We start from the raw sequence: 27,131 nt of genomic DNA, 5'->3' as shown, positions 1-27,131 counted from the left end.
TAGAAGTCATTTTTCAAATTTCAGCATTTCTTTTGTTTGTTTGTTTTGTTTTTACAAGGAAATGGGGTTAAGCGGTCCTGCAGAGGCAGACATGGCCACACGGCTAGGTCATTATTAAGTGTCTGAGGTGGATTTGAACTCAGGTCCTCCTGACTCCAGGGCCGATGCTCTAGACACTGCACCACCTAGCCGCCCCTAAATTTCAGCATTTATTCTAAAATGGCCTCTCAAATAATAATATAAGAAAAGTTCAAAGCATAATAATAACAAACTGTTGTAGATGGAAAACATGAGCTTCGCTTCTGTTCAATGCTTTTCTAAATTATCTTACACAGAAACAATAATATTTGTCCTTTTGTTTTCTTTTTTTGTGCAAGGCAAGGGGGTTAAGTGGCCTGCCCTAGGTCCCACAGCTAGGTCATTATGAAGTGTCTGAGGCCGGATTTGGGCTCAGATCTTCCCAACTCCAGGGCCGGTGCTCTATCCACTGTACCACCTAGCAACTTCAAAGACAACTGTGACATCAGGGAGGTGACGTCATGACAAACACACGAACTGAATTTGAGTGAAGGGGTGCCATGCTAAGTCACCAGCCTCAGTTTCTCCTCCAGAACCAACTGGATCCAGGAGCCAGGAACGAATCGGGATGCCCGGAGAGGGCCCTGGAGGGGAGGCAATCAGGGTTAAGTGTCTGGAGCCCTCCAGAACCCAAGGCCAGTGCCCCGGTCACCGCATGGCCTCTGATCCAATGAGCTTCATCCCTCTTCTCACAGCTCCTCATCCGGTCCTTTCCAACCTGGCCTGGCCACCTGGGCCTCAGCACAGCGACAATGGGAGAACACAGCTGCCTGGGCACCACTCAGGTGCCTCCATCAGGGACCTCCCTTACAAAGGGGAGCTATAGCTCCCCAGATTGCCCAAGATCCATGTGCTGCCAGGCCTCAGAGCAGAGGCGGCCTTCCTCCCGGGGCAGGGCTGGAGGAGGAGCTCTCAGGCAGGGCCAGCCTGCTGGGTGGAGTTTCAGCCCTGGAGGTGGAGTGAGTTGCACTTGGACTTGGGGAGGAGTTAAGGCCGGAAGAAGGGATCTTTGTGGTGGAGAAGGCCTGGCACGTAATGCAGGGCTGGGTTTAGGGAGGAGAGGCAGCCAGGGTCCTAGAGGCCTGGCCCTGGGTGTGATTGGCGGATCCTGGAGGCCTCAGGGGCTGCCCCGGGTGGAGTTCTTGGGAATAGGGACCCCCTTCCCGAGGGGAAGCAGGAAGTCCCTGAATCGAGCCCGCCTGGCCCTCCCTGGGTGTCAGAGCTCTGTCCTCTCCTCTCTTGGGCCTGGGAGCCCCCTCCCTCCTGTTCTGTGCTTGCATGGCCCAGGTAGGTCGGAGCCACAGCCCCTGCCCAGGTTTCCTGGCCTCTCCTGGTTGCCCTTGCCTTTGGGCACCCCTTCCTCCCAAGCCTGGCTCCTGGACGAGCCCCCCCCCCCCATTCTCCAGACCCCCAAGCACTTCCCAAACTTCCCAGCTCACCCTGCCCAGACTCATTGGGTCCCATTTTCCCCAACTTCAGGCTTTGCCCACAGGAGTCTGGGAGTCAGGATTTCGGCCTTCCTCTCAGGACCCAGGTGTCCTGTCTTCCTTTCCAGCCTCTCCCTTGTCCTGCCCTCGGAGCCGCCCCTTTGAGGGCCCAAGAGGGCCGCCTTCCCAGTTCTCAGAGCTCTTTCCCTGCACCCCCGGCCTGAACTCATGGCTCTTGGGCTGCTTCTGCTCCGCTCCCAGCCACGCGGCCCCAGCTCCAGTTTCCTAGCCTCGGCTCTCCCGGGCCTCCCTGCCTCCTGGTTAAGACTTCAGGACGCAATCATCTGGCCTTCCCAGGCTAGGGAGCCCTTTGTTAGTCTGGAGTCCCTGACCTCCCTGCCATGAGCTCGGTTAGAATGGCTTGCCCCATGCCTGCTCCCCTTCCTTGGGCCTCCGGCTTCCCTGCCTCTACTTCCCTCAGAACCCTGAGGGGTCCGAGATTTCCCCCGATCGCGGCTCCATTCCAGGGCCTCCCCATCCCGAACCTTCCTTAGCCTCTCTCCCACCAAGATCAAGTCCGGCGACTGTTGTCTAGATAGTGTTAGCGGGGTGGAGGTGCTGGGAAGGCAAAAGGAGAGCTTGGGGGAGAGCTCCGACTCAGGGAGCACTGAGGCCCTGCCTGGCCTCCGCCAGTCTGGGATCCCTAACCACTCTGCCTCCTGGATCTCTCTAAGAGGATGGATACAGGACAGGGACAAACAGAAAGATTGAGGACGGAGGGAAGTTGTCTTCCTGTGCAGACCATCTTCATTTTCAATGATCCAGACCCTCCCCGCTACCTCCCTCCCTTTGCAGGTTGGGGCCTCTACCCTGAATGCCAGGCTAGGCCAGGCTAGGCCAGACGGAAATCCCTGCAGACCAGTCTCCTGCCCAGGAAGAGAAGGGAAAGCCCTCTCTTCTGGGATCCTTCCCCCTCCCCAGCTCAGGCTGCAGAGGACCAAGACCTGCGACAAGCAGGTCCTGAGTCAAAGCCAGACTTCACATTTGGAGTTTTATGGTAAAGGCTCCCAAGCAGTGATCCTGAGCAGCTAGCCTGGGCCTGAGGTGATGGATTCTGGAAGACTGGTTTTTCTATGGAGGGGTAGAAGGGAGGGACTTTCCAGGGGCTCCAGACTGCCCCCAGCTTATTAGCAAGGCATGGAATTTAGGGGGGGGGTTAGGTTTTTGCAAGGCAAATGGGGTTAAGTGGCTTGCCCAAGCCCACACAGCTAGGTCATTATTAAGTGTCTGAGACCAAATTTGAACCCAGGTACTCCTGACTCCAGGGCCTGTGCTTTAGCCACTGCACCATCTAGCCGCCCCCCAAGGCACGGAATTTAAACCTTTCTTAGTTTTAGTAAGAGTTTTGATTGCAGTTTACATTAGTGGATCCACAAAGGGAAGCAAAACTTCAAGCTAGATAAAGAACTTGACAGAATGGAGTTACTTTGCTCCTTTGCTGCCTCCACAGGGACCCTGGATTCAGATGGAATGGCCCCTGGGAGCCCCAGACCTCCACCTCAGGTGAGTGCAGTCTGTCCCCAGATTAAACCAACATGAGTCATCAGATCTATTGCCATAGACATAGGGAATGGTCTATGAAACTGATAATACCTTCCAGTTTTTTTTTGGCAAGGCAATGAGGTTAAGTGACTTGCCCAAGGTCACACAGCTAGGTAATTATTAAGTGTCTGAGGTTGGATTTGAACTCAGATCTGCCAGTGCTTTATCCACTGCACCACCTAGCTGCCCCACTTTCCTTATGGATATTTACCAAAAAATAGACTTGAAATTGAACACAGCAGTAATAACTTTGCCCTACTCTCATCTGACTTTTAAGCATTCTTTGGGCCCTTGGTTTCTTGAACACTAAGCCCCCACACCCCAAATTGGTGGCATTCCCTGTTTGTTTTTAAGTTTTCCCTCATTACAGTTAATTTTCAAGGAACACTCTCTCTCTCTCTCTCTCTCTCTCTCTCTCTCTCTCTCTCTCTCTCATCCTTTCTTTCTCTTCCCTTCTCCAGCCTCTTCTTTGTTTCTTTGGTCAAGCTCTCCCTGGAGCAACTCAAGAACCAGGAAAATGCAAATAAGCCTACAGAGCTCAGAAGGTAGAATCCGTTTTGGTCCTTTTGGGTCTTGGCTTCAGAGTAGAAATTGTGATCCGTGTACGGCTCATGTCCTTCTGTCTCAGATCACCCAAGCTTTCTCAGGTCTCTCTTTTACTGTTTCTTTTTTTAAAATATAATATTTCCCCCCAATTAAATGTTGAAGCAATGTTTGGAGTTCTATATTCTATCCCTCCCTCCTTTTCCCTTCTTTCCCTGCTTCCCATCCTCTCTGAAATAAGAAGCAATCTGCCTTGGTTATCTACATGCAATTCATGGAAAACACTTCCTTATTGGCCATTTTCTACAGTCATCCTGCTTCTCATTTCTAGTAACACAACGCTATTCCATAACAACCTTATACCAGTTTGCTTTGCCATTTTGCAGTTGACAGCTCTCTCTTGATTTCCCGCTCTTAGCCATCACAAAAAGAACTGCTCTAAATATTTTTGTACAACTAGTTTCTTTTCCTTTTCTTTATTGTATTTAGGATCTAGACCCAGCAGTGGTATATTAGAGGATCACAGAATATGCACAGTTTGGGCATAGTTTTAAATCGCCGTCCAGAACCATTGGATCGGCTCATAGTCACCAACAATGCATTAGTGTCCCAGCTTTCCCACATAGCTTCCAACATTTATGATTTTCCCTTTTTGTCATCTTCACCATTCTGACAGATGGGAGGTGATACTTCAGAGTTGTTTTTATTTACATTTTTGATATCCTTATAGATAAACTTGATTTCTTTGACGGAAAACCACCTGTTCATATCCTTTGATTATTTGTCACTTGGAGAATACCATTTGAGAAATGCATGTTTAAGAAATGAGGCCTTAATCAGAAATATTTATTGTGAAGTATTTTCTCCAATTTTCTGCTTTCCTTTTGATTTTGATTACATTGGTTTTATTTGTGCAAAAGCTCTTTGATTTTATAATGGTTGGTGGTTGGCACACTTGTCTTGGTGCTGGATAATGGCTAATGCTCTCACCAATAAAGTGATGTAAGATTGTATGCTTGTTCTCATGCCTTTTAGCATGTTTTTATGCCTTCCTTGTATACATAGTTTTGAGGTTAGCTACTGCACTGATGGTAAATTCTTCAACTTGAAAAGGCTACAAGAGGGCAGCTAGGTGGCGCAGTGGATAGAGCACAGCCTTGGAGTCAGGAGTACCTGGGTTCAAATCCGGTCTCAGACACTTAATAATGACCTAGCTGTGTGGCCTTGGGCAAGCCACTTAAACCCATTGCCTTGAAAAAAAAAAGCCTAAAAAAAAAAAGTCTACAAGCCAAACCTAAAGTGAAGGGAGTGTTGGTGCAGGGTCTTTTACAGATGACTGTGCCCTCCATGCAGCCTCTAAAACTGAGATGCCACAAAGTATGAATGGATTCTCTGCTGCTTGTGCTCATTTTGGTCTAACAGTTAATACCAAAACTGTCCCATAAGTGGAACCATCATTACAGCAAGTGGAGAAGGTGGGGAATAAGTATTGAGCACTAAGCTCCCACATCCCAGACTGGTGCTGCCCCCCCATTTGATTTTAAGTATACCTAGGTAGTGTCCTTTCCAGGAATATTCACATTGATAATGAAGTTGATACACGCATTACTAGAGTTAGCAAAGTGTTTGGGAGGCTCTGAAGGAAAGTGTGGGAGAGAAAACCTGACCACCAAACTGAAGGTCTACAGCACCATTGTGTAGACCTCATTGCTATATGCCTAATGAAACCTGGCCCGTCTACCAGCACCATGTCATTAAACTGAATCACTTCCTTTTAAATTGTCTTAGGAAGACTCTGAGATCAATTGGTAGAAGATACCAGACACTGAGGTCCTTTCTTGAGCTAAACTGCCTGGCATTCAAAAGTTACTACAGATGGACTGGCCAAGTGGGTCAGAACTCAAATGTATGCTTGTGTAACAATTAATAGAGCCCTGGCCTTGGAGTCAGGACAGGAGTTTAAATGCAGTCTCAAATATTTGGCTTCTATTAGCTGTGTGACCTTGGGCAAGTCAATTAACCCCTGATTGCCTCACTTCCAGAGCCATCTCCAGTTACCCTGATTTCTAACTGGTGAACCCAGATGGCTCTGGAGGAGAAAGTGAGGCTGATGACAGCACAGCCCCTCCTCCCCCACTCAAATCCAATTCATATACTTCTGACTTCACCTCCCTGATAGCATAGTCTTTGACAAACCTTATTTTATAGATACCACACACAGGGCAAGGGCCCACAGAAGACAGTCTCTCTTGAGAACTTTGGAACTGATTGTAAGGCATGGGAGATGCTAGCTGCCCGGCATGACATGCCCTCTTCAGTGCCCTCTGAAGCAGTTCAAAGGAAACACGAGATACTTAAGTTTAGAGTAAACACCCCAGTTGTTCACATCTTTGTATCTGACCTGTGGTAGAGCATCCTCTGATCAACCACAATGGGGTACATCGTAATTTGATTCCAACATAGTGAAGTCATTTTGGCATTTTTTTTTGCAAGGAAATGGGGTTAAGCAACCTGCCCTAGGCCACACAGCTAGGTCATTAATAAGTGTCTGAAGTCAAATTTGAACTCAGGTCCTCCTGACTCCAGGGCCGGCGCTCTATCCACTGCCCCACCCAGCCACCCCTTGGCATTTTGATAAGGAAGGACAATAACGAACTACTGAAATGGAAATTTATTCCTTTATATTATGATTTCTATCTTATGTTTTACTGAGCACATGAAACTTTCTTATTTTTGTATTTCAGTTTAAAAATTTTTTAAGTTTAAAAAAAGATTGTATATCTTCCTAATTGGTTAACTTTTTTCATAATTTTTGACTGCTTTTTTTTATTTTTCCTGATTTTTTCTTATTTCATTTTCTTGAATTGTTTATTTTTTCCCATTTTTTTTCTCATTTTCTCAGATTTGATCTTTTAATTTCTTTTTAATTTTTCTCAAGGTTTCTTTTTGGGCCCAATTTATTATCAAGTTCCAATCTAGAGCTGTGGTTAATGTTGCTTTAGTCCTCATTTCCTTCTTACAGTTCTTTTCTGAATTCTATCTGGGGACTCAACCTCCAGGATTCCTCTCCTCCACTAAGCCTCAGCCACACTATCTCAATATGTTCTTGCTCCTTGGGGCATTTGTTCTTCCTCTCCCACAACCACAGTTGGTATCATGCCTGCTCAGAAGAGCTAGGCATGGCTTCCAGAAACAGAACTCTTTCCCCACTCACTCATCATCTACTTAGCTTTAGATGGAAGCTTTTGTGAGGGAAAAGTGACTGAGGTGAAATTTCTTGAGGCTTTGGCCTTTCTTCAAGACTTCTGTTTGTTGATTCTGTGGAGAATCTTCAGGCCAAACCTCAGTCCCTGGCCTCTACTCTGAGTTCTCTGAAGTTGTCTTCCTCAGAGCTTACCCCTTTATTTTGCTGTTTGACTTTCATTTCATGATATTTTTAGTCAGTTTGTGGAAAAAAATCTGGAGAACCTGGAAATTTCTGACCCTCTACCACCATCTTCCCAGAATTCATCTCCTATCAGGTGTAATGAGGAAGAAGGTTCTCACCACTTTCTCTCTTTTTCCAGCACATATCTACCGCCCACCTCACAGGTAGAACACAAACTTTCTCCATGATTCCACAGGGAGACACATTTCATTGTAAGTCATTTATCAGTTTTATTCCAACTGACACATAAATTGCTTTTTTTTTAAATTCCATCGAATTCTTATTGAACTAAATTCTAGCCCTGATTGTAACTGGTTGACCTCTGGGCAAATCCCTTCTCTGTACTTCAATTTCCTTTTAGAATTGAGGACTCTAAGACCAGTGCTCTATTCAGTCTCTGACACTTAACAATTAGCTGTGTGACCTTGGGCAAGTCACTCAAGCTTGATTGCCTTACATGTAGGACCATCTCCAGTTGTCCTGATTCATATTTGGCCACTAGATCTAGATGGTTCTGGAGGAGAAAGTGAGGCTGGTGACTTAGCCCCTCGCTCAATTCATCTCCCTGATGTCATGGTCCTCTTTGAGAATGAAGGACAAACATCGTTAAAATTGATGGATGCTTTAATTCTAAAGAGTCTCTCAGCTCTACACCCGATGACTTTTGATGGTCTAGATATTGGTGACATTCAAGGATGTGGCTGTGGACTTCACCCAGGAGGAGTGGAGCCTCTTGGACCCTTGTCAGAAGCAGTTGTACAAGGAAGTCATGCTGGACAATGCCCAGAACCTGCTCTCTGTGGGTAAGGACCCTTCCCCTGGTGATACTGAGTCTGCAATCGATGGGAATCTCTTCATTCGTTACTGTGAAGGGTTTGAAGCACTGATCAATTTAGAGAAAATGGCAGGTCTCCTGGTCCAAAAGACAGGATTCCCCCACAGGCTAGTTTTCCTGTAAAATATCTTTGCATTGTGCGGCTCTTACTAGCGATGTGACCTTGGGCAAATCTCAGGTTCTCCTTTGTTGTTCCTGAAGCCATCTCTAACAAATTCTAGAGAGCTTCAGATCAAATCACTATGGGCATGTCTCTGATGTGGAACCAATCTCAGAAGTGGTTATTTAGCTTACCATCTACCTGGACTTGAATTCTGCCTGCCAGCTCGAAAAACTGCTCGGGCAGCTTTTCCCGCCTCTTTGGGATGAGCCCAGCATTTGGAACAGGTTTCTTCTCAACAAGCATCCGCTTGTAGTTTAGTCGTCCCTTGTCTTTTGACCCTGAAATCCTAGCACAGATAGTGGGAAAGGAAGGGGAGGGAGTAAGCATTTGGTTTCACTTGTTGTTTGCAAGTGCTATGGCGAGCGCTTTCTTTACCATATTATGTCACTTTTTCCTGATAAGAACCTTATGGTTAGGTCGTATTATCCCCAATTGTTAGCTGAGGAAACTGAGGCAAATGGAGGTTAAAGCAATTTGTCCAGGGGCCCATAGCTAGTAATGTCCGAGGCCGGATTAGATTCTGGCACTCCTCACTCTAGCCCATGGCTCATTCTGCTGCCCTATCAGCTGCATCTGATTTCTAAATAATAGAAAATGGGCAGTGAATCCATCCTTCTAGGAAGAAGTTGTGCCAAGACCAAATTTCCTGATTCCACCCTGCTTCCATGATCTTCTCTCCCACCCCTCTCCAGAGCTCCAAAAATAAATGCTTTGAGATTGTACTTTAGGAGGCCTGGGTCCCACCCCGGGATCCCTTCTTGCATGTTTTTGGCGTCACCAGCCACAGCAGACTGGTCAAGCAATAGAATTTGCAACAACTCAAGTTTATTGAGTTTGGCCGTGGGAGAATCTCACCTGAAGAGGCAAAGTCTGCCCAAGTGAACAGTACCCAAGGTTTCTCTTTGGTTCAGGGAGTGAGGGACAGGGGAGAAGAACAGGGCAAAAGCTGCTTCTGGGACTGGAGGTTGGTCTTGCACAAGAAGCTTTTTACATCCAGTTTTAGAATGAGAGGTTTCTACCAGAATGAAACTTGATAGGATGGAGGGTGAAGGGTAGGGACAGAGGGTTTGGCCATTTTCAGAACAGGTGGGACAGCACATCCTATTTGGGGTTACTTGCTTTGAAAGCACTAATGGTTGGGTCCAGGCTCCTATGCATGACCATTTTGGACCATTTGGAGTTATTGTCATAATACAGCAGCTCTGTATCCACCGCCCTTTCCCAAAAGAAAACTAAATCCATCTTCTTCCTCACCTGATTTCCTTGCCCAGGGCTTCCAATTCCCAGACAAGATGTGATCTCTTATTTCAAGGAAAGGGAAGCTCCATGGATGCTGGAGCAGAAAGGCCTGAGGAGCCACTGTCCAGGTGAGTGAGGAAAGCAGATAACTGAGACCGTTGATGCTAGCTTTCTGAGAGTTATAATGGAGCAGGTGCTAATTTGGGGACATGAAGGCCTGCCTTGGGAATTCTTTTTTTCAGATATTTCCTGGCAGTGCCTTCCTAGGTCAGTCACTGAACCACACTGAGCCTCAATTTCTCCATCTGTAAAATGAGGGGGATCGAGCTCCAAAGCTTTTCAGTTTAGGGATCAATCTATGGAACTAAAAGAAGTCATTGTTTGGAATTGGGAGCAGGGAAGTGTTCTGAAAGTGAAAAGGGGGTGAGGCTATCCTCTAGGAGCTCTTTCTTAGACCTTCTTCAAGTCAACAAACATTGAAGTGCTTTTGATGTTCTAGGCCCTGTGTAAAGCACAAAGTACATAAGTAGACATAAGGGACTTTCCCTGCTCCGAAGGAGCTCACAGTGTGATGGGACAGAGAACTTGCCAGTGACTATGTAGAAATCTATTATAGACAAGATAAATTGGAACTAGTAAAGAGAAGGAAGGCCCTAGAATTAAGTGGAACTGGTAAAGGCTTATTGTGGAAAGTGGTCTCTAACTGGGGCATCAGGAAAGTCAGGGAGAGAATTCTAGGCAATGGGGATGGCAAGGGAAAGCCAGGGAGTCCAGAGATGGAACATCCTGTTCTTGGAACAAAAAGGAGGGCCACACTACTGCCATTGGGGAGAAATAGAATGAAAGAAGATCAGAGAAGTAGAATAAAGACTGGAGATGAAGCTCCTTAACAACCCTAAAGAGGGTTTTGTATTGGATTCATTTGCTGGGGAGCCACTGGGAGTGGTTGAGTGGTGACATGGTCAGGTGAGAGCTTTAAGAAGAAGAAGAATTTGACAACTGGGTGGAGAAATGACTGGACTGAAGGGAGACTGAGGCAGCTATGCCTCAGGCTTTTACAATATCTCTGGTGTGTCTGAACGAGAAAATGACAATCTTGAGAAAGAAAAGATTATATATCAAGTATGTCTCAAGAGCAAAATCAATAGGACTTTGCAACAGATTGAATATGTGGGTCAAGAGAGGGACTCCGTGAGAATTGATGAGTAGTAACTGGCTTTGGACTATTGGAGATACCTTTGCTAATATTAGGAATAAGAAGATGGGAGGGTTGGGGGAAAGAGAATGCATTCTCTTTTGATTTGGTAGAAGTAAAATCAGTAGAGGGTAATATCATTAAAATCTAGAGAGGGAGGGGCAGCTAGGTAGTGCAGTGGATAGAGCACCGGCCCTGGAGTCAGGAGGGACCTGGGTTCAAATCCGACCTCAGACACTTAATAATTACCTAGCTGTGTGACCTTGGGCAAGCCACTTAACCCCATTTGCCTTGAAAAAAAAAATCTAGAGAGGAACATCTTAGCAAAAGGGGGAGACTGACAGTGCTAAATCCTGCTGAGAAGTCAAAGAGGATTAGAATTCAGAATCACCATTGAATTTTGGCAATTTTAAGATTATTGATAATTTTTTCTTTGAATATTATAAATATAAAATTAAATATAAAGGACAAATAAAGATGGTATTGCATTTAGAGAAGGAATTGATAATTAGAAATATATATGTATGTATAACATATATATATATATATATCTATATGGAGAGAGAGAATAATTTTACATAGTTATGCTTGTTTCTGTCTAATGGTAGTCAGACATTGGACTGGGGCCTGGGAAGAGTACCAAAAGGGAAAAAAAAGAAAAAGGGGGGAAAAAGAGTTTCAAGGAAAGTAAGAGAAAGCAACTGGAGACAGAAATTGGAAAAAACTGTCTCTGGTTCTTTAACTATGAAATGGAGGAAAAATATTAGACATCAGTCTCATGGGAGTGTATGAATCAAGTGAGAGTGCTTTAAGGAGTAGAGAGAAATGGTTTTATTTGTGGGAATATGAATAGAATCATTAGTATGGAAGAACTGGCTATTGAATTTTGGCAATTTGACAATTATTGGTAATGTTCCAGAGATGTGTTTCAGTCAAATTGGGAGCTAGATTGCAGACAGTTTGTCCCCCCCCCTTTTTTTCCTTTGACTATTATAAATATCCAAATTAAGTATAATGGACAAATGAAGAAAGATATTCTCTGCCTACAGAGAAAGAATTAATTAATAGAAATATGTATAGAATAGTTTTACATAGATATAGGAAGATGAGGTTTTGGAATGAAGTTATTTGTGCATGTAAAGAGTTTTCCTTCAGCAAACAGAAGAATATTCTCTTCATCTGATAGGGGGAGGTCAAAAAAGATAGTTAATTTATGCAAAATGAAAAAGATAAGCTAACCCTTGGTTAGTGTCCTGCTTTTTCAGTGATGGAGTGCTGATAAAAGCAAGCCTTCATACAGGGTTGGCAAGCAATGACAAATTTTGAAAAAGTTGTGATGTATCTTCAGTTTCAGCCACAGTGCTAAACCATGAGGTTGCAATGAAGGCAAAAGATGGAATCTAGTCAGCAAAAAAGAACTGATTCAGGGAATAGAGGTTGTTTGTTAAGAAATATAGCTTATAAAGACTGATAGATTGCTTTCCATGGGGGGAGGGGGCCGTAAGATTGGGAGAAAAATTGTAAAACTCAAAACTCAAATAAAATCTTTAAAAACAAAAAAAAAAAAAAAGGAATATATCTGATACAACAGGGAAAGATGCAACTACAAGGAGTGAGAATAATAATGGTTAAAGTACGAGAGCAAAATTCAGGAGCAATTAACCAACATCAAATAAAAGTAATAGCCAGCATTTATATAGCACCAACTATGTTTCCTGCACTATATAAATATTATCTCATTTTGTCTTCATAAGAACTCTGGGAGTTAGGTGGCTATTGTTATTTTATAGATAGAGAAACTGAGGCAAACTGTGGTCCTGTAACTTGCCTATAGTCATAGCACTAGTAAGTTTTCTGAGTTGGAATTGAAACTCAGGTCTTCCCAAATAAAGATCCAGCATTCAAGGTCCACTACAACATCAAGTGTAGTCTTTATTTTTTTTTTGCAAGCCAATGGGGTTAAGTGGCTTGCCCAAGGCCACACAGCTAGGTAATTATTAAGTGTCTGAGGTCGGATTGGAACTCAGGTGCTCCTGACTCCAGGCCCGATGCTCTATCCACTGTGACACCTAGCCGCCCCCCTAGTCTTATTTTTTTTTTTAAGTTTTTGCAAGGCAATGGGGTTAAGTGGCTTGCCCAAGGCCACACGGCCAGGTAATTATTAAGTGTCTGAGGCCGGATTTGAATTCAGGTACCTGACTCCAGGGCCAGTGCTTTATCCACTGCGCCACCTAGCCGTCCTAGTAGTCTTATTTTTTAAATAGAAATCAGTGAAAATGCTGACACATGTTTGAGATGGAAAATGGATGGAGAATTGGACAAGTTCCCTCTGAGGGAATGGATTTTGTTAACCTCTCAAACTAGCCAAAATGAATTATAATAACTATTTAACTATTTATTAAGTAATAAAGATTTCTTCCTTGGCTCATGACAAGTAGTGTATCTGACAAACTTGCAGGTCAATTGTAAATATTGCTCTGTGTTTTAATTAAGTAATATTTATGTACCAGACAACCTTTGAAAAGACAAAATTTCTTCAGATATAATTTTGTCTTTTCTTCCACTGATAAACTGGCTACTCTTTCACTGAAACTGTACTGAATTTTTAACTCTTGTTGTCAACCAATTCCATTAAAAAGCCAAGAGATAGAAGAGTAATTTAAATAAAGGATAAATTAAAATTAGAAAACAACCTTTCATTTTACTGAGTAACACTTTGATGTGTTTTTGTAGAAACGTTGGCATAGGCCGTGATGATTTCATGATGATCTCTATTGTGCATGTGTAGAAATCATGGTTTTCAAATAGCCTGCTATCACTGCTATAAAAATGAGTCCAAGGAAAGGCTTAATCTTCTAATTAAGGTTTGATGAGATGTGATTACAAAATAAGCCAGGAATAAGCCAGACAACTCCTCTGGGGCAGGGATAGACAGTCACTGAGGGTCTTTGCTTGCCTGTGATCATTTGCACATGAAAACTTGGGAATAATTTGATATTAAGTTGAGAAAGTAAAAGAATATGTTGCACTTGACCAGAAACAGTCAGAATTTAATGTAATCACTGAATGTAAGAGAGTTGATTTAATGAATGAGGACCCCCTACTTATATTCTAATCAGTGTCAATCAATATAATTGGTCCCAGAACTGTGAGGTGCAGATGTTAAGATCACTTGAACAATAATAGAAAGCTAACTAGGGCTCCACCCTTGGTTTTCCTTGTTTTGATGACAAAACCCAGTGTGACGGAGTTGACATTATAACATGAAAAGTTCCAATTTATTTGGTATTTCTGGACCATTCTCTCTCATCTAATATAAGCAGGAGACTATCTGATGACAATGTTATGACCACCTAGTCAATATGTAAGGCTTGTGCCTTCTCCTCCTGCCTAACCTAAGAAGTGCTCATCCATTTTGTGACCACCTGCTTACATATTGTTTTACATGGTTTATCTTAAGCATCATACATCAATCAATGAAATTATTCTGTATTTGAGATATTAATTCCTATAAAAGTATGACCCTGGAAGGACAGGCATCTTGGGTCATGAGGAAGCTTTGAGATCCATTTTATTAAAGGAAACCATGGACCATTTAATAAAGTACCATTGACTCAGAGTTCTGACTCTAGGTCTCTTTTATTGTAGGCAGGACAATTTATTTCTCAAAAGCAAAGTATTCTTGATCATTATAGTTTACAGAAATACAGCTATTAAGATTGAAACATGCAATTCTTGTTGTCTCAGAGGATTAATATTGTTATCACCAAATTGGACAATTATCTACTGCTTAAGTTACCATTGACAAATTTTTTGCTCAAATCCCTTTGACCATAGCCTCAATTCTTCATTAGCTGTGTGAAATTCTTCTTTTTCTTTTTTTTGCAAGGCAATGGGGTTGAGTGGCTTGCCCAAGACCACACAGCTAGGTAATTATCAAGTGTCTGAGACCGGATTTGAACCCAGGTACTCCTGACTCCAAGGCCGGTGCTTTATCCACTGTGCCACCTAGCTGCCCCCTTGTGAAACTCTAAATAGGAAGGACTGCAAGAGGACTAATAGTGAAGCAGGCTGACAGCTTCCTTACAAAAGGATGATTCAGTCTAATTCCCATGTGAGACATAGTTTCAGACATGGGAAATGCCATGGGTTTTTTAATCTGTTTTTTTTAGAGGGATTTTAATTTGATTTTAGGGAGCTGGACTATTTAAACTTTTTTTTTAAAAGGAAGTAATGGGGGCGACTAGGTGGCGTAGTGGATAAAGCACCGGCCTTGGAGTCAGGAGTACCTGGGTTCAAATCCGGTCTCAGACACTTGATAATTACCTAGCTGTGTGGTCTTGGGCAAGCCACTTAACCCCATTTGCCTTGCAAAAACCTTAAAAAAAAAGTACTACAGGGTTGGTATTCTGCATGTGACCTCAGATGCTGCAACAGAAAAAATAAGATTGAAAGTTATCACCAGGGAAATTACATTACACTTACAGATAGAATGGATCATGAAATAAATTGCTTATATGGTATATGTGCACCAAATGGTGTTGTGTCAATGCAGAAAGGATTAAAAATGAAGACAATAAAAGGGAAATGGAAAGAGTGAAAATGGAGCTATTTTGTTGAGTACTGTGAATAGAGCATGTCCATTGACAAAGTTTGAGACCCAGAATCACTTTTTGGAATTTGGGTGAAGTCACTCAAGCATCCTGAGTTCACGATCTGAGTTTTGAATGTCATGAGGATGCTGTCCCTGCCTGTGTCACAGGTTCATTGTCAGAACTTAATGTACTTTCTAAATTAAATCACTCTTAGGATGTGAGCTAGTGGCATTTAAAAATGATTAGTTCTGCCTGTGTAAGCGTGATATTATTTTCCTTATTTGGTGAAATAAAAAAAATGATTTTTGCTTCTACTAATGAAAGGAAGGGAATATAAAATTATATGTGAGCATAGTGTCTGTGTTTATTTGTTTTATTGTTTGTTTTTTCAGAAGAGGAAATCAGACTTGAAATGAAGGAGACTATTGAAAAACTAAGTCTTTCTGTGAAAGAAACTCACAAGAAAAGAGTCAAAAAGGATCTTCCCTGTGATTTCACATGGATAGAATTCTGTGCTCCACGTGAGAGAATCCAAAATAGAGAGAAACGTTATGAATGTAAGCAATGTACAAAGTCTTTTACACAGAAGTCCAATCTTACTACACATCAAAGAATCCACACTAGAGAAAATTCATATGAATATAATCAGTGTGGAAGGATTTCTCCACAAAAGACCTCTCTTATTAAACATCAGAGAATCCACTCTGGAAAGAAACCATATAAATGTTATCAATGTGGAAAGACTTTCAGATGGAAGAAGAGTCTTATTTTACATCAGAGAATCCACCCTGGAGTGAAACCATATGAATATAATGAGTGTGATAAGGCTTTTCCACAAAAGATCTCATTTATTAAACATCAGAGAATCTATACTGGAAAGAAGCCTTTAAAATATTATCAATGTGGAAAGACTTTCAGATGGAAGAATAATATTACTTTACATCAGAGAATTCACACTAGAGCAAAATCTTTTGAATGTAATCACTGTAAAAAGATATTTACTCGGAGGTACCACCTTACTGCACATCAGAAAATCCACACTGGAGAGAAACCTTATGAATGTAATCAATGTGGAAAGGCTTTTACTCAGAGGGGCCATCTTACTACTCATCAGAAAATCCACACTGGAGAGAAACCTTATGAATGTAATCAGTGTGGAAAGGCTTTTACTCGGAGGGCCAGTCTTACTGCACATCACAGGATCCACACTGGAGAGACACCTTATGAATGTAATCAATGTGGAAAACTGTTTCCACAAAAGTCCTGTCTTATTACACATCAGAGAATTCACACTGGAGAGAAACCTTATAAATGTAATCACTGTGGAAAGGCTTTTACATGGAAGGACAGTCTTACTATACATCAGAGAATCCACACTGGAGAGAAACCTTATGAATGTAATCAATGTGGAAAGGCTTTTACACGAAGGGCCCGTCTTACTGAACATCAGAGAATCCACACTGGAGACACATCTTATGAATGTGATCAGTGTGGAAAAACTTTTACTCAGAGGGCCCGTCTTACTGCACATCAGAGAATCCACACAGGAGACACAATTTATGAATGTAATGAATGTGGAAAGGCATTTCCATGGAAGTTCTGTCTTCTTATACATCAGAGAATTCATACTGGAGAGAAACCTTATAAATGTAATCACTGTGGAAAGGCTTTTACATGGAAAGAAAGTCTTACTAAGCATCAGAGAATACACACTGGAGAGAAACCTTATGAATGTAATCAATGTGGAAAGCCTTTTACTTGGAGATACAGTCTTACTGAACATCAGAGGATCCACACTGGAGAGAAACCTTATGAATGTCATCAGTGTGGAAAGACTTTTACTCATAGGGCCAGTCTAACTACACATCAGAGGATCCATACTGGAGAAAAGCCTTATGAATGTAATCAGTGTAGTAAAGCCTTCAGGCAAAAGTCAGATCTTATTTCCCATCAGAGAATTCATATTAAAAAGAAGCCTTAACACTAACATGAATGACGAAAGACCTTTAAATGGAATGCAAAGTTTCATAAACAAGGATTGCCGAAAAGAACATAATGAACTGTTCTAAAAGGCAGAATGTCTTTAGTATTAGAAAAAGAATTTCTATTAATATTATATCAACCGGGGGAAAATGTTTGGTGAAGAGAAGAAATCAGAGTTGTTTGCCCAAGGGTATAAAAATTCAGGCAATTTAGAGGAAATTTGTATGTGTGTATTTAGAATACATCCAGGTCACTGCTTGTGACAATCAAGAAACTTCTCAGTAATCTGAGATAGTTTCTGCCTCAAGATTGCTATGATGCAAAGATCATGATGTCGAGGAGTGGATTCCGATGAACAAAAGGCAGAGTAGAACATTTTTTAGGAAAAAAAAAAGTATCCACTACTAATCTGGTTAAGAAGTCTTGCACTTTCTTTCTAAAAAGTCTTTTGTTGCTCCTGCTCTGCCCATCAGGAAGGGGAATCTAAGGGAACTTTATTCTACATAAGAGGCATCTGTCACATGTATTCAGGGGTTTTAGATAGTCAAATGGGGCATTCAACAACCCCTTTGGAGGAGGCAGTATTGTATCTTGGTAAAACCAAACTGACCTTTTCCTTTGGTCTTATCAACCAAAGGAAAAAAGGCGTAAAGAGAATAAAAAGCTTTTTTATGAAACTTGAAAGAATTAACAAGAGATAGTCTCTGTTTTTCTAACTTTGGCCAAGTTGGGTTGGTTGATTCTTGTCCTTCATTATCAAAGACGACCAAAATGACATCTCTCAGACAAATTACAGTGTGTCTGACTGTAGCTGATCAGACCAATACAAGCTCAGAATGCACTGCCAAAGGTCAGGCACAAATAGTCCATGTGAACACTGGGGTGGTTACTCTAAACTTACACATCTCAAGTTGGGTAGGCAGACAAGAAATATATAAGTGGAATGGAAAGCTTTTCCCCAATCTGCAGAAATTTATGATATTGTAAACTAAAGACTGGATTTGTCCTTGTATTAAGAGGAGGTGGTAGCGAGATGTCAGACTATTAATATCCTTCTGCTATTTTCATAGCTTAGTCTAGGACCATGCATGTTGGCAGGCATTTCCATTTTCAAGATGGAAAGAGGAATTTTTAAGAGACTTTCAGCTAAGTATACTGTCCCTACCTCATGATGCAGTTTTTTTAAATAATTACATTATTTTCTCCATCCAAGTGATATGTGATCCAAGGGGAGGTCTATTCCCTGCCCTTCTAGTCCAAGTTCAAAATGTCTCTGATCCACATTTGGATAATTTACACTTGAGTTTCAGTAGATTGCTATTGAACTCTCTCACCATTAGCCTACTTGAAGATTCTCTATGTTCAGAGGGATTGAACTGCTGGCTCCTATGACTCCCCTTTTATGTAAAAAGCTTGAAGGTGAGAACTTAGTCAACATCTTGTTCATGGGCTCATTGCCAAAGAGTCTGTTTCTGTACCTTTTTCATTGTTCAGTAAACAGCTGCCACACTCTCTTGCTCCCAGCTATTCCTTTCCACCCAAGAACTGACCAGATAATAAAAGACAGAATCATTAGCTGTCCCCTGTGCTGATTCAGGAGTTACTTGGAATCTCTTTCTATTCTGGTACTGCCTGCTCAGTGGCAAAATCCTTAATATCCCAGGGCACAGTCTCTCATGATTCCCCAACACTCCCACAACTAATGGTAACTTTAATAATGGTCTTTACTCTTGGGCAGCCTCCATCTTAGTATTCACAGACCTTTCTGTTTATCATCCTAACCCACGATAAGTACAAAAAATAATTAATTTTAATGCTTTTATTTCCTGATTAGAATTTGCTCTAGCATATTTTCTAAGTTATCCTGGAATTCTTTAGCATAATGTTTAGAGACAGTGAGTGAGCGAGGCAAAAATGCTAAAAACCATTCAGCCATTTTGAATCTACCTTTGAAAAGCATTTCTTAGATTTTTGTTTTGGTGTTTTCCTAAACATTGGAGTGACAAGTCCCTTTAATGAGATGCCAGTGACTAAGCCTACTTTTTAAGCATACAAGTTGACATCAATCAGGAAAGTAATGGTAAAAAATAATCTCATATAAGTAATTGATATGATGTGGTGATAGAGTTTGGGTTTCTTTTTAACATCCTCAAAAAGAAATCCCCAAACACTAAAACAATCTTGTTGGAATACCTTGATGGACATGAACTACCCTGAGAGGCAACATTTCTTTTTTTGGTCACTTCATTACTAGTATACTTTTTCCTGATGTGTTGTCTAAATTTTCATTTTCCATCCATAACTCTTGGTGAATACCCATATTAATTATATAGGACATGTGAAGAAAGACATTTATCTGCATCCAGAGACAGAGCTGATAAGTTAAACTGTATACAGAATAATTTTTGTCTAATTATAACCATCTCTAGTGCAAAGGGAGGGAAGGAAAAAAGAAATTTTTATAATATTTCTGTGATATATTTGAAGGAAGTAGCAAGTGGTACATAGTAGATTTGCAGTTTCATTTGCAATCACCATTTTTATTGTGCTATGTTATAGCACAACATAGGAATAAAATTTAATCAAAGGAGTATATCATTTTCAAGATGGAAAGAGGAGTTTTTAACAGACTTTCAGATAAGCATAGTATCCCTGCCCCCATGATGCAATCAGTTTTTTAATCAATTACATTATTTTCTCCATCTATCAACTTTGGTTCTTTATTATATCCTTAAAATGAGGGTGGGCTCTCTTCAAGTTCTTAGTTCAATGGGAAAACCATTGGCCCTCTTTATTAGTACATTTATGCTTAATTAATAAACTACTAATGCTCAGAGTTTTCTACCTCCATTGACTGGATTTTACTTTGGACAATTAGATTCAGTGGTCTTGAAATGACTAATGCAATCTTTCATAAAACAAGGCTGTGACTTATGGAAACCATTGTCATCAAATTAGACCTGATTGCTTAAAGTTATCATGACAATCTTGCCTTGTTTGTTGCTCAGTCATCTCATTTTTGTCTTGACTTTTCATGGCCCCACTGGGGATGGGGTTTGGGGTTTCTTGGCAAGGATACTGGAGAGATTTGCCATTTCCTTCTTCAGCTCATTTTACTGATGATGAAACTAAGATAAACAGGGTTCAGTGATTTGCCAGGATCACAAACCTAGTAAGTATCTTAACCTGGACTTCAACCCATGAAATTGAGTCTTCTTGATTCCACGTTCTTACTCTTATGTGGTGTGGTGAGGTGGCACCTAGCAGCCCTTGGTCTCATCTTCAAGAAGGCTGTAAGCTTTTTTTGTTTGTTTGTTTGTTTTTGGTTTTTGCAAGGCAAATGGGGTTAAGTGGCTTACCCAAGGCCACACAGCTAGGCTATTCTTGAGTGTCTGAGGCCACATTTGAACTCAGGTACTCCTGACTCCAGGGCCAGTGTACCATCCACTGCACCACCTAGCCACCCTCTCCTTTTACCTTTTACCTTTTACCTTTCCTAACATAAGGTTAGTTTCCAATGACCCCTCTCTCCTAATTATGTGGTTATAGTTTTTTCAGCTTAAGTGTTCAATCTTCCAGTGAATTTTTTTTGTTTTGTTTTTTAGGGGGGTTTTTTTGCCAGGCAAATGGGGTTAAGTGGCTCGCCCAAGGCCACACAGCTAGGCAATTATTAAATGTCTGAGACTGGATTTGAACCCAGGTACTCCTGACTCCAGGGCCAGTGCTCTATCCACTGGGCCACCTAGCCGCCCCCAGTGAATTGTTGAAATTAATTTCTTGAGGTATTGATTGATTTCATCTTTTGGCTGCCAAGGAACCCTCAAAAGTCTTCTGCACCACAATTCAAAACCTTTTATTCTGTGGCACTCATCTTTCCTTATAATGAAAGTCTACATGGTTACTGGAAAAACCTATAGCATTAACTATGAGAACCTTTGTTGGCAAGAGGATAGCTCTAATTTTTCATATACTGTCCAGATTTGCCATAGCTTCTGTTAACAAAATTTTACTGAGCAAGTCTCTAATCTGTGTAAAAGAGAAAAGGCCAGACACAGAGAGCCAGTAATCATGGAGTAATTCAATAATTATTTTCATTGCAAGAAATAGATTTACAAATTGGGATATCTCTACCTTTCTGCAGTAGAAGCAGAGATTATATACATGATCATAAGTGGGAATATAGGGGGAAGGTGAATCACAAAACAATCAGTTTTTGAGTGATATTCTTAGGATAAGCCCACTAGTGTAGGAAAATACAAGTAAAGCAGGTTTTGGGAGACTTGGTCACAAAAGAAGGACAATATAGGGATCCTCAAATCCTGTGGGAATGCCCAGGTTGATTATATAGTCTTGAGAGTACCCCATTATTGTGCTTGGGTACAAAACAGGTCATACAGTTTTCTGATTCACTTCACTTAACAGAGGCAAGTACTATTCACAGAAAGGATGAAGTCATGTCAGGATTAACAAATTCTACACTGCTTTGTTTCTCTGATTCCCAGGACAGTCTGAAAAGGATCTCTAGAAACTAAATTATTAGTAAATTAGTAAATTCACTACATATGTCATATTGATCAATATGAACATCAATTCTCTTTTAACACTTTACTTCCAAGAAGCAGGTGTTTTAATTTTATAGCTACAGTCACCATCTGCAGTGATCTTTGAACCCAAGGATAGAAAAATATGACACTACTTCCATTTCTTCTCCCTCTGTTTTCTGGAATTAAATGGGTCCAGTTGTTTCAAGTCAGCTTTTACACTCTCCTCTCAATTCCAACTTTTGATTCCTCCAGCCTTGCATTTCACGTGATGCACTTTGCAGAAAATTTAAATAAATAAGGTGAAAATATACAATCTTCTCTTATTCCTTTTCTAATCTCAAAACAATAAATTGTTTTATGTTCGGTTCTGTTTCCTCATGGCCCTCATACAAGTTGCTCAAGAGACAAGTAAGATGATTTGGCACTCCTATCTCACCTAGTTGTTGTGATGCACACAGTCAATGAAGCAAAAGTAGAGTTTTTCTTTGGAACTCCCTTGATTTCTTCATAATCCAAAGAATGTGATTTGGTCAGCCACTTTGAAAAACCTCTGGTTGGCTAGTTCCTGTCCTCCATTATCAAATAAAAATCGATGGCATCCTTGAATTCTTGGGGGATAACAATCCTTACACCATATTAACTGAAAAACTTCAGTCAGTTTTTGTATGGACATTTGAACCTCCCTCCCTAACCTTGTAAATCTCAGTGAAATAGAATCAGCACCAGATGTTTTGCCACATGAAAGGAGCCTAATGGCATTCAAAAACCTCTTCTTCAGTTGAACCTTCAGTTAGGAATAAATTGACTTCAACTTGAGGTTAAATAAATGGTCAATAGCTTCTGCACTGCTTGAAGATGGTCTGTTAAAAACTCTATGTATATCTCTAGGATCATGTCTCTATCACTAATCAATGTGGCTCAATCAGCAGTGAGTAGTTGAGAATCATCATTGATAACTTTGCCCTATAAATAGCTTTCAGGGAGTCATGAAAGGATTTTGGATTGTTAATATCAACAAAAAAACTGAATTTCATCTGTCTTCCTCCTGAGCCAAAAATTCTGAATCTCTCTAAGCTTCACTTATAGTTTATTTTTGATGGAATTAAATACTGCCTTCTTAGAAATTCATGAACTGTCCTACAGATAAACCCTGTGGAGTTGTTTTTTATTTAGCAGCTTCTGTATTTCCCCATCACTTTCATCAAACCAGCCTTGATGTTTTGGAGTTCCTGACCCAGATGAGGAAATGCAGTGCTCCACTCTGAAATGAAGAGCAGATCTCTGTAAGCTGAGCACTTCTATTCTGCTCCACTGTTGCCAATTGTGGTTTTTTGTTTGTTTGTTTTTTTTAGTTTTTGCAAGGCAATGGGGTTAAGTGGCTTGCCCAAGGCCTAATTATTAAGTGTCTGAGGTCGGATTTGGACTCAGGTACTCCTGACTCCAGGGCCGGTGCTCTATCCACTGTGCCACCTAGCTACCCCTGCCAATTGTGTTTTGACTCAACTTTTCCTCCAAGTTAGCAACTTTAATTCAGAGACTTTAATTCTTCTAGTATTCATTTTGCCTTGGGGCCACCACTTTGGTTGAATATGAAAATTTAGCTTGGATAGGATGAGTCTGTGATCAGTCCAGCACTCTACCATACATTGTCTTCATCACTCTCTTATCTTGTCTGTCTCTCCTTACAATCACATGGTTTATTAGATGCCAGTGTTTTCTGTGATGATTCATTCAAGAAGTTTCATTTCATTTAGGTAAGTGGAAAACAGCCTCTATGATGAAAAGGTCATGAGATGCACAAGTCTTCAGTTTTAGGTGACCATTGCTGTTTCCAACTCCATTCCTCCCAAGGACTACCCGCCATATTAGGTAATCTGAGTCTATTCTAGCATTAAAGTCACCCAGAATTGTAAACTTGTCATTTTTTGGTACATTAATAATAAGGTCTTCATAAAATTTGTCTTTGACCTCTTCAGGATTTGCCATGGTGGGAACATAGACATGATTGATGATGGCTTGGCATTTTCCTGGAACTGGCAATCTCATTGTCATGAGCCTGTGGTTCACTTCTTTTGGCAGATATACAATCTTGTTGACTAGACTGGTTTTTTTTTAATTTTTTTGTTTTTTTTGCAAGGACTTGCCCAAGGTCACACAGCTAAGTTGGATTTGAACTCAGGTCCTCCTGACTCCAAGGCTGGTGCTCTTTTCACTGTGCCACCTAGTTGCCCTTAGACTAGTTTTGATTACAAAATCTACCCCAGCTTTATGATGCTCCCCTTCACTGCACCTGATCCAGAAAAACATGTATCCAGCTCTGATTTCAGTAATCTGGCCTTCATTTTTCAGCCTTGCTTCACTCAGGGCTGCTATTTGAATGATACTTGCTGGGTTCTCTTACAGTAATAGCTGTAAGAATCTACTTCAGGTCTATTGGATCTTGTGTTGTCTATGAGTGTGTGCATATTTCATGCACTAATGGTGAGAGGCATTTGAAGAAGGTTTTGTACACTTTTTTGTGGGATTCCATCATGCTGTGGTAATGAGGCCAGGGTTGGTTGAGTAGACATTTTTAGGGCACCTTTTCTAGCCCCTTCCTCACACCAGGAGAGAGGTCACCATGAATGGAGGAGGGTTGGAATAGATAGAAAAGGGTTTTAGAAGATTGTCAGACCATGCCCCAAAAGCAATAAAACTGATTATGCCATTTGATCCAGGAATATCCATACTAGGTCTATACCTCACAGAAATCATACAAAATGGGAAAAGGCCCCCATGTTCAAAAATATTTATCACAGCTCTTTTTGTGGTGGAAAAATTGGAAATTGAGGGGATGCCCATCTATTGGGGACTGGTTGGACAAGTTATGGTATATGAATGTAATAGAGTTCTATTGTTCTGTAAGAAATCAGGGGTGGTTTTTAATTTTATTTTTTTTAGGGTTTTGGGTTTTTTTTTTGGCAAGGCAAATGGGGTTAAGTGGCTTGCCTAAGTTCACACAGCTAGGTAATTATTAAGTGTCTGAGGCCGGATTTGAACTCAGACCCCTGTGGGGTCTTGATGCAGAGCAAAGTATACCATGTAAACTTTTTAAAAACTTCTTCTGGGTTTTTTCTTTCTTCATCATATTTTTTTTCTTTCTACATAGTTTTAATTCCTCTTTCTCAACATAATTAATATGGAAATATATTAAACACAATTGCACATGTACGATTTTTATCTATTTGCCACCTTGGGGAGAGGGGAGGAAAGGGAGGGTGTTATAAAAATTTGGAACTCAGAAATTTGCAGATGGATGCATGTTGGAAAACTAGTTTTGCATATAATTGGACAAATAAAATAAATTTTCAATTGAAAAGGATTGCCTGTACAAAGAGAATAATAATTACTACCTAAAATGCAGACGACAATACCAGTATTGATATTTCTCAGAAATATGTAATTATATATAAGCTTGATGGAAGGGTGGCTTCCACAGTTATGTCAGCAACTGGTGAGGTTTGGGCCTGGAGAGAAGAATTCCCTCATCCTTGATTTGACCAGCACCAAGAATCTTCTATTTCTAATGACTCCTAGCTTCCGGGTCATTGTGAGAATGACATAAGATCATAGATGAGGAATGCTTTGCCAACCTTAAAGTGGTATATGATGGCTATTTCTAGTGATGCTATTAATATGGGGGATGCTTTGTATCTAATAGTGGAAGAATAGAGTTGGTGACTGTGGTCAGTGAGCAGGTTGGTCTATTCTTGAGGACTGTCTCTAGGGGAGGAGAATGGGATCCCAAGACCACAACCCAAGAGATGGTTCTATGGAACCAGATGTGTGGCATATCCAGGGACCTGGCACAAGTTACCTATCCTTAGTGTTTTCTCATTAACAAGTGATAACAGAAATAAAGGCAGAAATTCTCTGATGATCTCCTGCAAACCACTCCAAATACCTTTATATAATGACTTAAAACATGTTCTAGAGTAGCAGAACTCATAAAAAGATTGAGTGAAACAATTTTCCAGCCCAGGACAACTCAGAAGATTTGACAGTAAAAGGTCTCCTGCACTGAGATGAGAAATAAACACAGAACAATGCAGGCCTCACCTGAGCAAACCAGCCCCAGAAATCGGAACAAACCACAGGATGACTAGGTCAGTGGCAGTGGTGGTGGTTTCCAGACCTCAGCCCAGAGATTTTTGAGGACAATTTGGAAAGTCAACAGGAAAAGTCTGCCACACTGAGGTGAGAGTAGAGCAGTTCAGCACAGGTTTCAGTAGCCCAGCCCAGACCCCAGCAGATCAGAAGGGATCTCTGAATCAGTAGCAGTCACTGCTGCCAGAACTCTCAGACCACAGATAGTAAGGGGATCATAAGGAAATTTGCTATCACCGAGGCAGGACTCTGTAACTTGATCCATACCCAGATCTGGGTCACAGTCTGGGGACCCAATCCCAGGGAAAAAAAAGGCAGAAGTACAAGAAAGCTTACAGCTGCAGCAGAGCTGGGAATCTTCACATGGTTCCAGGACAGAAAGGAATGCTTGTGGTCACCTACAGACCAGAGCACAGGTCAGAAGAGTGATACAAACCCTCCTTAGGAAGAATTGAAAACTTGCAAGTTCCTAGAAGTATCTCTGAAAATAGCTTCAAAAAAACCCCCCAAACTTGGGACACTGAACCCTACCCTTTGGAAGCAAAACTCCACATTAACAAAGAGTTAAAATCATGTTATAGGCTGGGGAAATGAACCAAAAAAAGTAGGAAAAAAATCTGACTTTTATGGGGATAAGGAAAATCAAAATACTCAGAAGAAGAAAACAAAATTAAAGATTCTAAATCCAAAATCTCCAAGAAAAATATGAATTCTTCCAGGCCAGATGGCAGAGAGAAGACAGGCACTGTGCTAAAGTCTCCTGGCTTCCCCTCAGAAATAATATGAAAGAAATCTTTTAACAGAAATCCAATTGACAAAACCCAGAAAGAGAAGGTAGGAGAGGAAAATCTACCTCAAAATCTGTCTTCTGGGATTGTGGGGGAACCAGGGTCAGAGAGTAGAGAGCCAGTGGGGGCAGGGTGAAGCCAAAGGACCAACCTTAGCTGTGGAGGTTTTGACTGTGGAAGCCAGGGTATGAGTCTCTGGCCGAGGTAGCAGTGGTCGGGGAAAGCCAGCAGAGCTAGAGGGCGAGTTCCAGCACAGAGAGCTGCAGAGTGCTGCTGGACATTGATCCACTCAGCCTGGGCAGTGAGCTCCATACTTTCATCAGAGCCCTCTTCCCAGGACACAATAACAGCCCCCCAACTCCCCCTGCCCCCCAGGCTCAGACATGGGCAGCAGAGCTCCCTCAGCTGAATAGGGAGATTAACATTCTCTCCCCAGGGCACAGCCCATATTGTTCAAGGAAAATTCAGACCCTGCTGTTCCCCCCCCCACCTCTTCCAGGCCTAGGGAGAGGGCCTCAAATCAAGGCCACAGACACTCCAGAGAAAACCTCTAGCAACCCTTATTG

General features: G+C 41.5%; 1 protein-coding gene across 1 annotated transcript in view; it reads left to right on the top strand.

Moving 5' to 3' along the window:
• Positions 1–1,284: 1,284 nt before the first annotated feature.
• The window catches only part of LOC141497212 (uncharacterized), a 48,202-nt gene continuing 22,355 nt past the window's right edge, over positions 1,285–27,131 (top strand). The window contains 5 exon segments of the mRNA XM_074199859.1: positions 1,285–1,365; positions 3,016–3,068; positions 7,754–7,880; positions 9,347–9,442; positions 15,497–17,030. Coding sequence (XP_074055960.1) covers positions 3,036–3,068; positions 7,754–7,880; positions 9,347–9,442; positions 15,497–17,030 — 1,790 coding nt within the window. The 5' untranslated portion in view covers positions 1,285–1,365; positions 3,016–3,035.

Source organism: Macrotis lagotis, chromosome X (assembly GCF_037893015.1).
Source record: "Macrotis lagotis isolate mMagLag1 chromosome X, bilby.v1.9.chrom.fasta, whole genome shotgun sequence".
NCBI classification, from domain to species: domain Eukaryota; kingdom Metazoa; phylum Chordata; class Mammalia; order Peramelemorphia; family Peramelidae; genus Macrotis; species Macrotis lagotis.
The sequence above is the reverse complement of the archived record's forward strand: the minus strand, read 5'-3'. Positions and strand labels throughout refer to the sequence as shown.